Source organism: Arachis ipaensis, chromosome B2, assembly GCF_059453495.1.
Source record: "Arachis ipaensis isolate K30076 ecotype BB chromosome B2, ASM5945349v1, whole genome shotgun sequence".
Lineage (NCBI taxonomy): Eukaryota > Viridiplantae > Streptophyta > Magnoliopsida > Fabales > Fabaceae > Arachis > Arachis ipaensis.
The window spans coordinates 116746309-116759464 of NC_142437.1; the positions used below are offsets into that span (position 1 = coordinate 116746309).

Here is a 13156-nt window from a genome sequence, read left to right on the forward strand (position 1 = left end):
AAGCTAAAAAATTTAAGAGATAAAATTAATATTTCTTCTAATGATTATTTTTAAAATTATAAATACACAATAAAAAATTAGAATACGTTAAAATAGTACCATAATAAAAAATAATTCAAAAGATAAAATTAACAAACTAATGGAATATATATACACAACTAACCAATGTTATTATCATTCAGAATATTATTTGGACCAATTCTAATACTTGAATATTTAAAAACAGATTTTTAACATATAAATAATATTTTTTGAATTTTGTAAATCTTTTAATATAAATGATTTAACATTATCTGGACAAAAAAATTAAAAAATAAGATTAATATTTCTTTTAAGAATGATTTTTATCAAAATTATAAATACATAATAAAAATTTAGAGTACATTAAAATAGTATCATAATAAAAAAAATTCAAATATTAAATTAATAGTGTAAATTTTTTAAGTGAACAATTAATAACCATAATTCACTGTATTATAGATATATGTAACATAGTATATTAGAAATAATTAAAAGTTTACTAAGTATGAATTAAAGCTTTTAAAAAATGATAATTTATATCCACTAATATTATTAACGTTCTATCTATTACTTAAATTTGGACCAATTTTATTATTATTATGAATCTGAATATTTAAAAACAAATCTATTATTGGCATGAGTCTAATGTATTTTTAAAGTCTATTAATATATTCAATAATCTTAATAAGAGATGAGATGAGTCACCAAAAAAAAAAAGAGATGAAATGAGAAGAGAAAAATGGGTAAGTGGAGTAATGGGAGTTTTTCAGCGATAACGGACATTAAATGAAAAAGTTGATTAAAAAGGGTAATACTAAAAAAAATTTTGGACACCAAACCCATATATTACCATATTGTTATAGATTATAGATTATATATACATTGTTATAGACGTGGATGACAAAATGACGGTAATGTTTTTACGCAGCTATCAAAAATTCTCACAACGGTGTCGTGGCTATTTTGGTGGATTACACTAATTTCGACCCAATATTAAAAATAAAAAACCAAAACAGTTCATAAGAGTAAGATTTATTTTATATACAATTTTAAGTACAATATATTCCAGAAAAAAACTAAATATAATAGATAATAAAATATTAAAAATACTAAAATTAGTTTTAAAATAAAAATATTTTGATGAAAAATTTTATAATTAAAACAAAAATAGATAAAATAGCAAATATTATAATTTAAAAGAAATAATAAATTATATGATATTCTTTTAAAACTTAATATACTCAGATACACTAAATAAATAAATAGTGATACTAACAAATAAAAAAGCGTAAAAAAAAAATCTTAGTTGATGGTCCTAGGCTCTCCTAGCTAAACTCTCAAAATAAATAACGGCATTAGCACTAGTGTGGGGCCCATTTTACAACCCTTATATTTTTCTTTCCTTTGCAATCCCACTCTTCTGCTTCCGCACTCGCCACCGCCCACCGCCGCGTCCGCCTCTCTGATTGCCGGCTCCGCTGTCCCGCTGCAAGGTGAGTTCTGCTTCTCACTTTGCCGCCATTCGTTCTGTTCTGCTTCTGCCCTAGCCACCGCCGCGTCTGCCTCTCCGGTTCACCGCCTCTGTTTTCTCGCTGCTAAGGTACTGTACAATGCTTCTGCTCCCTTGTTTTTTTCTTTCTTTTTTTTTTCTGCTCAATAAATGCACCATTAGAATCTGAATTGTTGAAGCATCAGCGTAACTATTAACTAGCTATTTAATTTAGTGTGGATTGAGTGCATAGCGATTTGGAAGCAACTCCCAATTCCTGATACTTCATATGTTTCTTGATAGCATGATTCTAGGAAATAAAAAGGGAGCTGTGTGGGGAAGTGAATAGAGTGGACTACAAAGTTCAATTTTTTATAGGAGAGTTCGCAGAAATCAGTCCCTTTGAATTTTTAACCAAAAGTGGTGGATTTCAAACATAAGGAAGTATAATGATTAAAGAGATTCATCAAGTTGAGGGTGTTAACCAGTGAAAAAGATAGCATACATGAAAATAACCCCCCCCCCCCCCCCTCCCCCCTTAGCCATGAAAGCTACCTTTTAGAACAATCAATATGCTTTTCTGGCCATGCACTCCCTTCTTTCTCTTAGTCTAATTGAAGGTCAAATTTGATCAACTCTCTTCTTTTTTTTTCTCTTAATTACAGAAAAGATGGAAACTTGGGAAAGTTTTGGGAGCCATGTCGAGATTGATGCTCAAAGGTAAATCAAACTCATCTGTAAATAGCTTAAAAAATCATTTTTGTTTTGGTGCATGATTTATGTTTGATTAGTCATCTGAGTCACCCTTCGTTATTTTTGTTTGTTTAATGAGTAGTTTGGGAAATGGAGGAGATAGTAATGCACTGATCTTGCCAGCTAAGAAGAAAAGGAAAGGAAATAATCAGGTACAGGAAGTTCCACAATTTTCTTCTTTTTGTATGTTCAATTTGCGTGGTTATGTTTGTAAAGTTGCTTGTGATACTGATTGTAGTTCTGTTTTTTGGTGTTAGGAGTGCGGAAAAGTTGGGTCAAATAAGAAACAGAAGCTGAGCAAACCTCAGAAGAAGAAGCTGAAGAAATTGGAGGTTAATGCTTGAGACTTGAGAGATGAACAAAAAGGAGGATGTTGTTTTTCAAAAAAATATTGTCTACCCGACTGTTTTCAGTGTTACTATTTTTTTAATTGTTTCCTTTGCTTTATGCAGGGTGACAAGGAGAAACAACTTCTCATGGAAAGAAGCATTGAGACATTAAAGTATGCAATGAATTTTTGTTGTTCTGTCTGTTAGCACTCATTTATTGATAAAAATTTGGAATTTTCTGTCTTTGCAGAGAGAACTCACTTCCGGAGTCTGCATATTCTCTTTTGAAACCTTCATGGAAAATTGGGCGGGTTCGTATTTAATGAAACAGTGATAGTTTAGTGACAAATCTTGACTGACTGTTTGCTCATACGACATATGCATATTGTGCAGGCTGAGACTGTGCAGGAGAAACGTACGAGGGCTGTACACTTACTGAAACAAGGGTTGGAGGTTCTACATGATAATGGTGAACCTAAGAAACTGGATTTTCCTCATGGAATTGAACCTGAGACAGAAGGGATTCATCTGGTGCAGGAAGTTGAGGAGAATGGAATTGTTGAATTTCAATTAACAAGAACAGAAAGAGAAGTATCAAGTACAACATCTCTTGCTTTGGAATCCTCTCAAGCAACAATTCCTGCCAATGAATCTATTAATAAACCTGTAACTAAAATTCCTATTGAGAAGCAACTTGATGAAATTAGAAGTGCTTGTCTTGCATCTTTTTCTACCAATGGAATAGCAAGCACCAAGTCAAAGGTGTTGATCCTGCTCAGTTTTTCCCTATATCAATATACAAAATATTATTCATCGTTATCATTCTTCCAGTGTTTCTATCATTCATGAGGTGACCTTTTTGTTTATACTTTAATGCTTTTGGGCACCTTTTAACATGGAACAGGATAAGACAGACGAAAACGGTAACACAATCAACGAATTAAGCAACCCTGCAGATCCTTTTGCACAGAGACCTTCAACTACCCCTACTGTTGTGCATGTTTACAGACCAGCTGAGGTTGAAGAAAAAAGGAAGGATCTGCCTATAGTCATGATGGAGCAAGAGATAATGGAAGCTATAAATTACCATTCCAGTGTTATCATATGCGGAGAAACTGGATGTGGTAAAACAACTCAAGTTCCTCAGGTGAGTATGTCTTATGCTTGATTAACGGTGATGTTTTACTGTCATTTTATATTGACACTTTGATTATTGTGTTTCCCAAAAAATTATCAGTTTCTTTATGAAGATGGCTATGGTTCAAGTAAGTCCCATATTCACAGTGGTATTATCGGTGTTACTCAACCACGTCGGGTGGCTGTTCTTTCCACTGCAAGGCGTGTGGCATATGAACTTGGTCTTCATTTGGGAAAGGAGGTTGGCTTTCAAGTTAGATATGACAAGATGATTGGAGATAGTTGTTCTATCAAGTTTATGACTGATGGAATTTTGCTAAGAGAAGTTCAGGTTGTTATTCACCTCATTGCTTTTCTAGTTATTCATTTTGAAAACTTATCTGTGTAATATAAGTGATATCTTCACAGAAAAAATTGGTTCACTTTTAAGTGCTGATAAATCAAGAAACTCAGAACCTTTTGTTTATAGTACCGATCACTCAAAAGCTCAATGCATGATAGGGTCTTTAGGTTCACTTTACATTTGATTGTGGGCATATTTTAATCTATCATTGAGGAAACCATTCTCCTTGAGAACTTCTATTTTTCGTTTAAATGCTTTGGAACTTATTGTTTATGGATGCATGTGAGTGCATTTATGGGTTCTACATATTCCATAGCACTTTTGATTGGAAACTGAAAAGTGAATGTAAATTTTCCTCTTTCATATTTTCATTGCTTGGTTGTTATTGTTAGTGGCTGCAGACATTCTTGCTATCATTGTTGCAACTTTTAATTATTGTTATGATGGCAATTGCCTGCTGTGCAAGGCTACAATGCCTGATTTAACTCTCTTTTTCTTAACATATCATCAAGCAATTGAATGACTAAATCAAAACGCACTTGTTTTGATAAATAATGTTGGATACCTTCTGGTGCAGAATGATTTTTTATTGAGGCGGTATTCAGTATTAATTCTTGATGAGGCTCATGAGAGGAGCTTGAACACGGATATTCTGATCGGGATGCTCTCACGTGTTATAAAAGTTCGCCAATTGGTGAGAGTTATTTATTCTATTAATAATTTCACAGATGTAATTTAAGTTTATATTAGATCCTCTTTCATAATCTTGCCAATTACCACTGGCATTCGAACCTCCCATGATTTTATCTTTCTATTTTGACAGGTTTATAATGATCAGCAAAAGAAGATACAATCAGGGCAAAGTTTAAGTCCTGAAGATCTCGTTTTTCCACTAAAACTTGTGCTGATGAGTGCTACATTGCGAGTACAAGACTTCACTTCTGAAAGGTTATTTCCTTCTCCTCCACCTGTGATAGAGGTTCCTACAAGGCAATTTCCAGTAACAATGTACTTTGCAAAGAAAACTGAAATAACAGATTATATTGGGGCAGCGTACACGAAGGTCTTGGCAATTCATAAGAGGTTGCCTCCTGGGGGCATACTTGTTTTTGTTACTGGGCAAAGGGAAGTAGAAGACTTGTGTAGGAAGCTACGCAAAGCATCAAAGGAGTTTGTCATGAAAAAGGTTAAGGGTTCTGCAGAAAGTAATGGGACTGCAGTCCCCGACACAAATCCTGTTGAGGGAGTAAATATTAATGAGATCAATGAAGCATTTGACATTCCTGGAAATTCAGCTATCCAGCCAACTGATAGGTTTAGCGGCTATGATGAAGAAGAGATTGATGTAGATGAAAATGATTCTGACTTTTCTTATGATTCGGAAACTGAGAGTGAATTGGAATTTAATGGTGATGATAATGTTGAGCAATCAGAGAACGACAGTAATATTGTAAACGTCTTAAGGCAGGAAGGAGGCCTTGCTTCTCTGAAGGCTGCTTTTGAAAAATTGTCTGGGAAAGCCCCATCAAGCACCTTGAATAAGGAGCAGACTTCTGTGAATACAGAAGGTGGTTCAGACCAACCAAAAGTTTTCAGGGAGAGCAGAGCTAGAGAAAATTCTAGTTCTTCTCCAGGTGCACTCTTTGTTCTTCCTCTTTATGCCATGCTGCCAGCAGCAGCCCAACTTCGTGTATTTGAAGAAGTCAAGGACGGAGAGCGCCTTGTTGTTGTTGCCACAAATGTTGCTGAAACATCTTTAACTATTCCAGGGATAAAGTATGTGGTTGATACTGGAAGAGAAAAAGTGAAAAATTACAACCCCTCCAATGGCATGGAGACATATGACATACAGTGGATTAGTAAGGCATCAGCCGCTCAACGTGCTGGCAGAGCTGGAAGAACTGGACCTGGACATTGTTATCGTCTGTATTCATCAGCGGCCTTTAGTAACGAATGTCCTGAGTACTCTCCAGCTGAAGTTGAGAAAGTTCCTGTTCATGGTGTTGTCCTCCTCTTAAAATCGATACATTTTAAGGATGTAAGTTTAATATTTTTCTTTTTTTTTTTTTCGTCCGAGTTTTCTCTCCACCTGCTTGTTTATATTGGGGGGTATCATTAGCAAAGTGGGGAAGGTAGTATGATGGTGACTAATTAATTTTGGCTAAATGAAAAAAATGGTTATTCCATACATAGCATTGACTAGAATTTATTCATTTAGATTATTAATATTAGGCCCCAAGACATAATTTGCTTCTTCCTATATTCAAATTTACTCAATTCCTTGTCTAACTGGAATTATTTTCTTTTCATTTGTAAGTTTGAGATCATTCTATAATTAATAGTATTACTTCTCATCCAGGTTAAAAAGTTCCCATTTCCTACTTCTCTTAAGAAGGATTCCCTTCTTGAAGCTGAGAATTGCTTGAAAGCTCTGGAAGCAGTGGATAAGAATGATGAACTTACACTTTTGGGAAAAGCCATGGCTCTTTATCCCTTGAGTCCTCGGCACTCCCGAATGTTGCTCACTGTTATCAAGAGTATAAGTCATGGGCATAAATGTAATCCAAGTTTGCTTTTAGCATATGCTGTTGCAGCTGCTGCCGCATTGAGTTTGTCAAATCCTTTTATTATGCAATATGAAGGAAATGAAAGTGGAAGAGACTCAGAGATGTGTGAGAAATCTGGCATGGGGGATAGTGAAAAAGACACCGATAGAAAAGAAAAGTCTAGGCGAAAGAAACTAAAAGAAACTGCTAAACAAGCACGTGAAAAATTTCGAGTTGTCACGAGTGATGCCCTGACCACAGCCTATGCGTTGCAGTGTTTCGAGCAGTCACAGAAGAAGCTGGAATTCTGTGATGGTAATGCATTGCACTTCAAAACGATGGAGGAAATGTCAAAGCTTAGGCAACAGCTACTTAAACTGGTCTTCTATCAGAGTTCCAAAGCTGGTTTTGAAGAGTACTCTTGGATTCACGGAACTCTACAGGACATAGAACATGCTTGGCGGGTTTCTTCTGAAAAATATCCTCTTTCCGTGGTTGAGGAAAGGCTTGTTTGTCAGGCAATATGTGCTGGCTGGGCAGACAGAGTTGCCAGACGAATTACAGCAGCGTTCCGAGTCTCCAATGGAGAGAAAAGATCAAGTGCTGTTCGGTATCAATCATGCATTGTTAAAGACACTGTTTTCCTTCATAGGTTGTCATCGGTATCCATCGTAGCCCCCGAGTTTTTGGTTTACAATGAATTATTAGAGACAAAACGGCCAGACAAAGATGGGGTGACAAGTTCCATCAGAGCATACATGCATGGAGTAACAAGTGTGGAGCCAGCTTGGCTTGTTGAGCACGCCAAATCGAACTGCGACTTATCTAGATCCGTTATGGATCCCAAACCTTTCTACGACGCGCAGACTGACCAAGTAAAGCAGTGGGTCATCCCAACCTTTGGACGTTTCGACTGGGAGCTTCCAATGCATCCTTTGCCCATCGACAAAGATAAAAATTATGATCATCAGGTAAAAGTGTTCGCCTATGCTTTGCTTGATGGCCAGGTTTGTCCTTGTTTAAAATCTGTCCGCAGATATATGTCAGCCTCTCCTGAAAGTATTTTGAAGAATGAAGCATTGGGTCAAAAGAGGGTGGGGAATCTTTTAAGCAAATTAAGGAGCAGGCGAATCGATAGTGCTGCTACGTTGCGAACTGTGTGGAAGGAGAATCCAAAGGAATTATTTTCAGAAATCTTGGATTGGTTTCAGCAGAGTTTTCACAGCCACTTTGAAGATTTATGGTTACAAATGCTAAGCGAAGTGCTTCGGGAGACACAAGAACGCCCTCGGAAGACAAGTTCTAAGAAAAAGTCTAAGGGAATATCTAAATCACATTGATAATTCCTCAACAGAGAATTGCTTCTCAGACTTGTATCTTGATGTAGTTGCTAGGAATTTTGTTGTGGAATAGATCAAAAAGAAAGTTAGTTGGGTTTGGTTGCTGATGAGCCAAATGTGAATTATTTTGGTGAAGCTAGGAGCATCAGCATATTTTGAGGAGGCATCATTGTATGGTTAATGTGATTGGAATATTTTTAAGTTCAAAACACAGTTAAATTAAATTATTTAAGTATCCTTACATCTTAGTATATCAAAGTTGTAATATGTATTTTACACCTCATCTAATGATGATGGTTGGAAATGGAATATTGGGATCAGTAGTAACAATCTAAAGTTTTAGGTTTTCAACTAACCATAACTTCTGATACAGCAAAAATGGTGTGTTAAAAAAATAATCATCGCCCACCGTGGGGCTCGAACCCACGACCACAAGGTTAAGAGCCTTGCGCTCTACCGACTGAGCTAGACGGGCTTATTAATTTTAATTTCAATACTTATAAACTTACTCACATAATTTCTTTATCCCATTTAACAATTTAACCTGTTTCTTAAAATTTAGAAAAAAAATGATAAATAAGTCATTGACCTTTTCATCTGCATATATTTAAATCTTCGAAAATTTAAAAATATATTTAAGTCCCTGATCTTTTCAAAACCTATACATATTGATCCCTTATGTTCACTTGGGTCTGTCAGACTTAATGAAAAAATCAAATGTGACTCCATTGACCTGGTTGATACAGATGCACACGTGAGAGAGTTTTTAAAAATTGGACAAATTAAATTTAGGGATCGATATGTCCAAATTTTGAAGAGGTCAAAAACTTAAATGCATTTTTAAATCTTCAGGAATTTGAATGTCCGCAAATCAAAAAGTTAGGAATCAATTTGTCATTTTTTCTAAAATTTAACTTTATCTTTTAGAATATTCTAAAAGATATCAAAGTTTTATAGTTTTATTTTAAACTTATAAAATGAAATAGTCACACAAAAAATTACTTTCCTTATATATTTAGTCAAAACCAATTAAATTACTTTCCTTATATATGAACAACATTTAAATGCATTTTTTCATCTTAACAAATCAATAGTTTTTGGTCAACTGAAAAAACAAATAAATGCTTTATTGACTACTGACTATTATGTTTACACAAAAAATTGGTACTAAATTAATGACGGATATAAAATATATATTAAAATATAAAATATACATTGAAAATGGTACAAACAACACATATATCTATAATTTTATATATAAATATATAGTAACTAATTTGTGATTTTTTTTTGTTTTGTGTACATACACAGCATTTTTATACCTTAATCTATAAAATGTTGATCATGTGTTTGATATCAAAGAAAGTTGAGAGAAAATATTTATTACATATTTCAGCTTTACCAAGCACATAAATATAACAGTAAATTAAAGATCGATGTGTTTCCTTAAAGTTTTACAAGTAACATGATTGTTTTACCTAGTACCACATCTACTTTCTTGATTTATGATATTTATTCTGACCTTTTATCTTTTACAAATAAAATATAAGGATATTAAGTATAACATCATCAAGTAATTTTTTGATACATAGTAGATGTTTTCCCCCCTCTTATTTAGTTAAACATAATTCTCAAATATCTCATAAGTAAATGAAAGTATTATATTATGAGAATTAGGATCCTCTCTCTTTTTAATTTGGTTTAATTATTCTGTTAATTTCTACAATTTTATCAAATTTTTAATTAGATCTTTATATATATATTTTTAATTGAATCGCTACAGTGCTTTAAATTTTGTAATTAGATTTTTTTTAATATAAAAGATATTAGAATTAACTGAATATTTTTTGTAAATTAAATATATCTATAATTAAGAACCTAATTAAATCTTTGATTATATATTTTTTAGAAGAAATATTATGTTAATTTTAATATTTTTTATATGAAACAAACCTAATTATAAAATTGAAAGCAGTATATGTAGAGATCCAATTAAAAAAAAATATAAAAATCTAATTATAAATTTGGTAAAATTATAAGAACTAACAAAATAATTAAACCTTCAAATTCTCTTTAAAATATTAATATAACCAGCTTCTCATATTCATTTTAGATCATGATGAAGAGAATCCTCATCGATATTTTGAATATTAAAATAATAATTATTTGATTTTACTAAGTAATCGCATCTCATCATATTTATAAATTAAAATTTGTAATAACCATATATCATTAATTTAAAACTACTTCAAAAAGTTTTATTTCATCATTTTTCCACTTGTTAATTAGTAGTAACAAGGAAAACACAAAAGCTGTGTTTATTATTAATAGGGATATTATTATAATAACAAAAATCTTAAACTCTAAACTCTAGTCGTGAATGAAACAGCAACAAGCTAAGCCTTCACAGTGGCCTCTTTGGTAATTCCTTTCTATACAGTAAGCAGAGCAAAATCTATTATCTGGACACTTTCCATGACTCTTGCTGCAGACCTTCATTTCAGCCACTTCACCCATTGTGCCACTTGTTGCTTCTGCAATAATAATTGGTAAAAATTAATTAAACCCAATGCCATTAGAATTTCCGTGTACATAGAAATCAAGGGGATCTTTAACAAAAAATTAAATAACTTTATGAAAAAAATTATTTTCTCATGTTGAAAGAGTATTTATTTGATTAAGCTTTGAAATGGGTTTTATTACCTGAAGCCAATAGCACAGCTACGAAAAAAATGCACAAGAAGATTTTTGGAGCCATTCTATGAAAATCACCTTATATTCTTTTGTTTTCTTCGAATAAAAGAATACGAATGTCATCCCTTCTATATTTTAGATTATTTATAGTGTCATGGAAAACTAATTTCTACTTGTTAGAATATATTAAAATTATTTGACATATCTAAATATTTATTATAAGATATTACGTTTTTATTATTTTGATTTTTTTAACACTTATAAATATTTTTTTATATTTTACTATTTTATACAATCAAAATAAACACAAATTCTTTTTTTATTGCTATCTCTTATCTTTTTAACACTATTAGGATATTATTTTTTGCTTTAATAAGAACGACCCTTAAATAAGAAAGTTTTTGAATATCATTGAGATAAATATTAAATTTTTAATATTTTGTTTGATTATAATTAATTAATTATGTTAATTATTTAATATGATTGAAATAAATAAATTGATTTTATTTTAAATTGTATTAATTTTCTGTCATATATATTTGTTGGTTAATAATTTTTAAAAGTGTTATAATTAATTGTTTATTTGATTTGATTAAAATAAATATTAAATTATTTATTATTTTATTTTATTATATTAACTATAACTAATCAATTATATTAATTATTTTATTTGATTAAAATAAATAAATTAATTTTGTTTTAATTTATATTAATTTTTGATTTTATGTATTTGATTAATGATTTTTAAAAATATTATACTTTTACATGACATATTTATAAGGGTAATGCTAGGGAGACAAAAAATACAGTCAAAACTTGTCTTATTTAACATTCATTAATTGTCGCAACAATTAATAAATACTAAATAAGACAAATTATAGCTATTTTTGGCTTATTTTTTTTATTACCAAACATTTTCGTATTTATAATATATTTTTTTATTTATTTAACTTATTGTATTGAATCAAACAATTATAATTAGTTTATTATATCAACATTTAATTTAATTAATTTAAATATATATGTTAATTGATTCAATTTATTGTCACGTTAATATTTGAGCCGTTATTTATAAAAAGTTTTTATTTATTTCTTTCTATGATCTTAAATATTTTAATTTTAATTTCAGATTTTTATTCATTATTTATATATTTTTATTTTAATATAAAATCTAATATTTCTATTAATATTTTTTTTATAATTTATTGTCTATAATTGTATTGATTGTGTATTACAGTTATTTATTACTTTAAAATAGCAACAATCAAGAGTTAATCTCAAAAAATGTTTAAATAGATGGGATGGAAGAAACCTGACACTACAAGAAAATGTTTTTTTCGACATTAAAAACCGACAGTTATTTCTGCTGTTGATATTTTTTGACAACTTACTGTTGATATTGTTAAAAAAATAATTAAAAATAAAATATTAAAATTGGCAGCTAAATCATCGATATTTTTATGATGCATTAACTTTTATCCATTTACATCACATTATCGATGACAAAAGTTGAAAATACTTTTATTTTAAAATTGAAGAACATGACATCTATTTTCGATTTTTCGTGGGACTTGGGAGAGACAAAACATACAGTTAACAAAAATTGGTAATTAAAAGATTAACGTAACTTACAGTTATAAAACTGAATAATTAAACGAATTAGCGAATAAAAATTAGAGAAATGTTAGGGGTCAGTAACTTTTGTGATTTGTAGTCATTAAATAGCCATTAATGATGATTTTAATGGTGTGAGATTGGTGTGAAATTTCATCCAATGACTCACTTTTCTTTACTAGTTACATGCTGGCCAGAATTTAATAAAGTTGCTGGCCCTAGACTTTTCCTAAAAATTATTTCAATAATCATATAGAATCTTATCTCATTTACTTTATTCCAATACTTCTTCATTCCAATTACTCTCTCTTTTCATTTATATGAAGTCACTAAAAAAAAGTGAATAATGATTCTAGACAATATTAAATTTAAAAAATGAAAAATTTATTTTGGATCAGATAGGGTAATAAAATTTTAATTTTATAATAATTAAGCATATATCATATTGAAGCAAAAAATAAACTTCAATAACTTTTTATTTCATTGATTCTCCACTTGCTACAAACATAATGAGAAAAGCTCCTAAGTTAACCTATTATTATTATTATAGCAGCAGCAACCTACTGTGGCAATACATTGACCGATTTGGTAGTGATAATGTTTAGTACACAAAAGACTGCATGATGAACTGTTACATTGTCCTTTGTAATCACAAAAACCCACATTTTCAATCCTATCCATTGTGCCACTTGTTGCGTCTGCAATAATCAACATATTTGATAGATTAATATAGTATTTATTATTTAAATATATTTTATATTCATTCAGTTAAGTATAATAAGTCATATATTGATATTTAATTGTCTAAATGTTTGAAATGAGAAAGTTATGATATAGAATTAAATTCTTTTACCGAAAAAATCTAGAGTTAAGTTCTTGTTTAAAAAAAA

At 30.8% G+C, this 13156-nt stretch overlaps 1 protein-coding gene, 1 long non-coding RNA gene and 1 other non-coding gene across 3 annotated transcripts; 1 reads left to right on the plus strand and 2 right to left on the minus strand.

Moving 5' to 3' along the window:
* The first annotated feature begins 1329 nt into the window (after positions 1-1329).
* FAS4 (RNA helicase family protein) lies at positions 1330-8288 on the plus strand. The gene is made up of 12 exons (XM_016328716.3): positions 1330-1621; positions 2176-2230; positions 2346-2415; positions 2521-2595; positions 2716-2765; positions 2843-2903; positions 2986-3354; positions 3497-3739; positions 3830-4060; positions 4650-4766; positions 4896-6110; positions 6432-8288. Exons 2-12 carry the CDS (start codon positions 2181-2183, stop codon positions 7956-7958), a joined length of 4008 nt encoding a protein of 1335 aa, XP_016184202.1. The 5' UTR covers positions 1330-1621; positions 2176-2180; the 3' UTR covers positions 7959-8288.
* Positions 8289-8360: 72 nt separating this feature from the next.
* TRNAK-CUU (transfer RNA lysine (anticodon CUU)) lies at positions 8361-8433 on the minus strand. Its single transcript has one exon. It is a non-coding gene; the product is annotated as a tRNA-Lys (tRNA).
* A 1757-nt stretch (positions 8434-10190) lies between these two features.
* Positions 10191-10755, minus strand: LOC107628543 (uncharacterized). Its single transcript, XR_001617829.3, has 2 exons — positions 10662-10755; positions 10191-10492 (listed from the first exon to the last, which is right to left on the minus strand). It is a non-coding gene; the product is annotated as an uncharacterized LOC107628543 (long non-coding RNA).
* Positions 10756-13156: the final 2401 nt, after the last annotated feature.

What these genes read in the sequence shown, in the direction of transcription:
- FAS4 (XM_016328716.3), top strand. Translation starts at nt 2,181, where the DNA reads ATGGAAACTTGGGAAAGTTTTGGGAGCCATGTCGAGATTGATGCTCAA. An exon ending in TAGCAAGCACCAAGTCAAAG is followed by an intron (nt 3,355 to 3,496) that starts GTGTTGATCCTG and finishes AACATGGAACAG; the next exon opens with GATAAGACAGACGAAAACGG. An exon ending in AAACAACTCAAGTTCCTCAG is followed by an intron (nt 3,740 to 3,829) that starts GTGAGTATGTCT and finishes AAAAATTATCAG; the next exon opens with TTTCTTTATGAAGATGGCTA.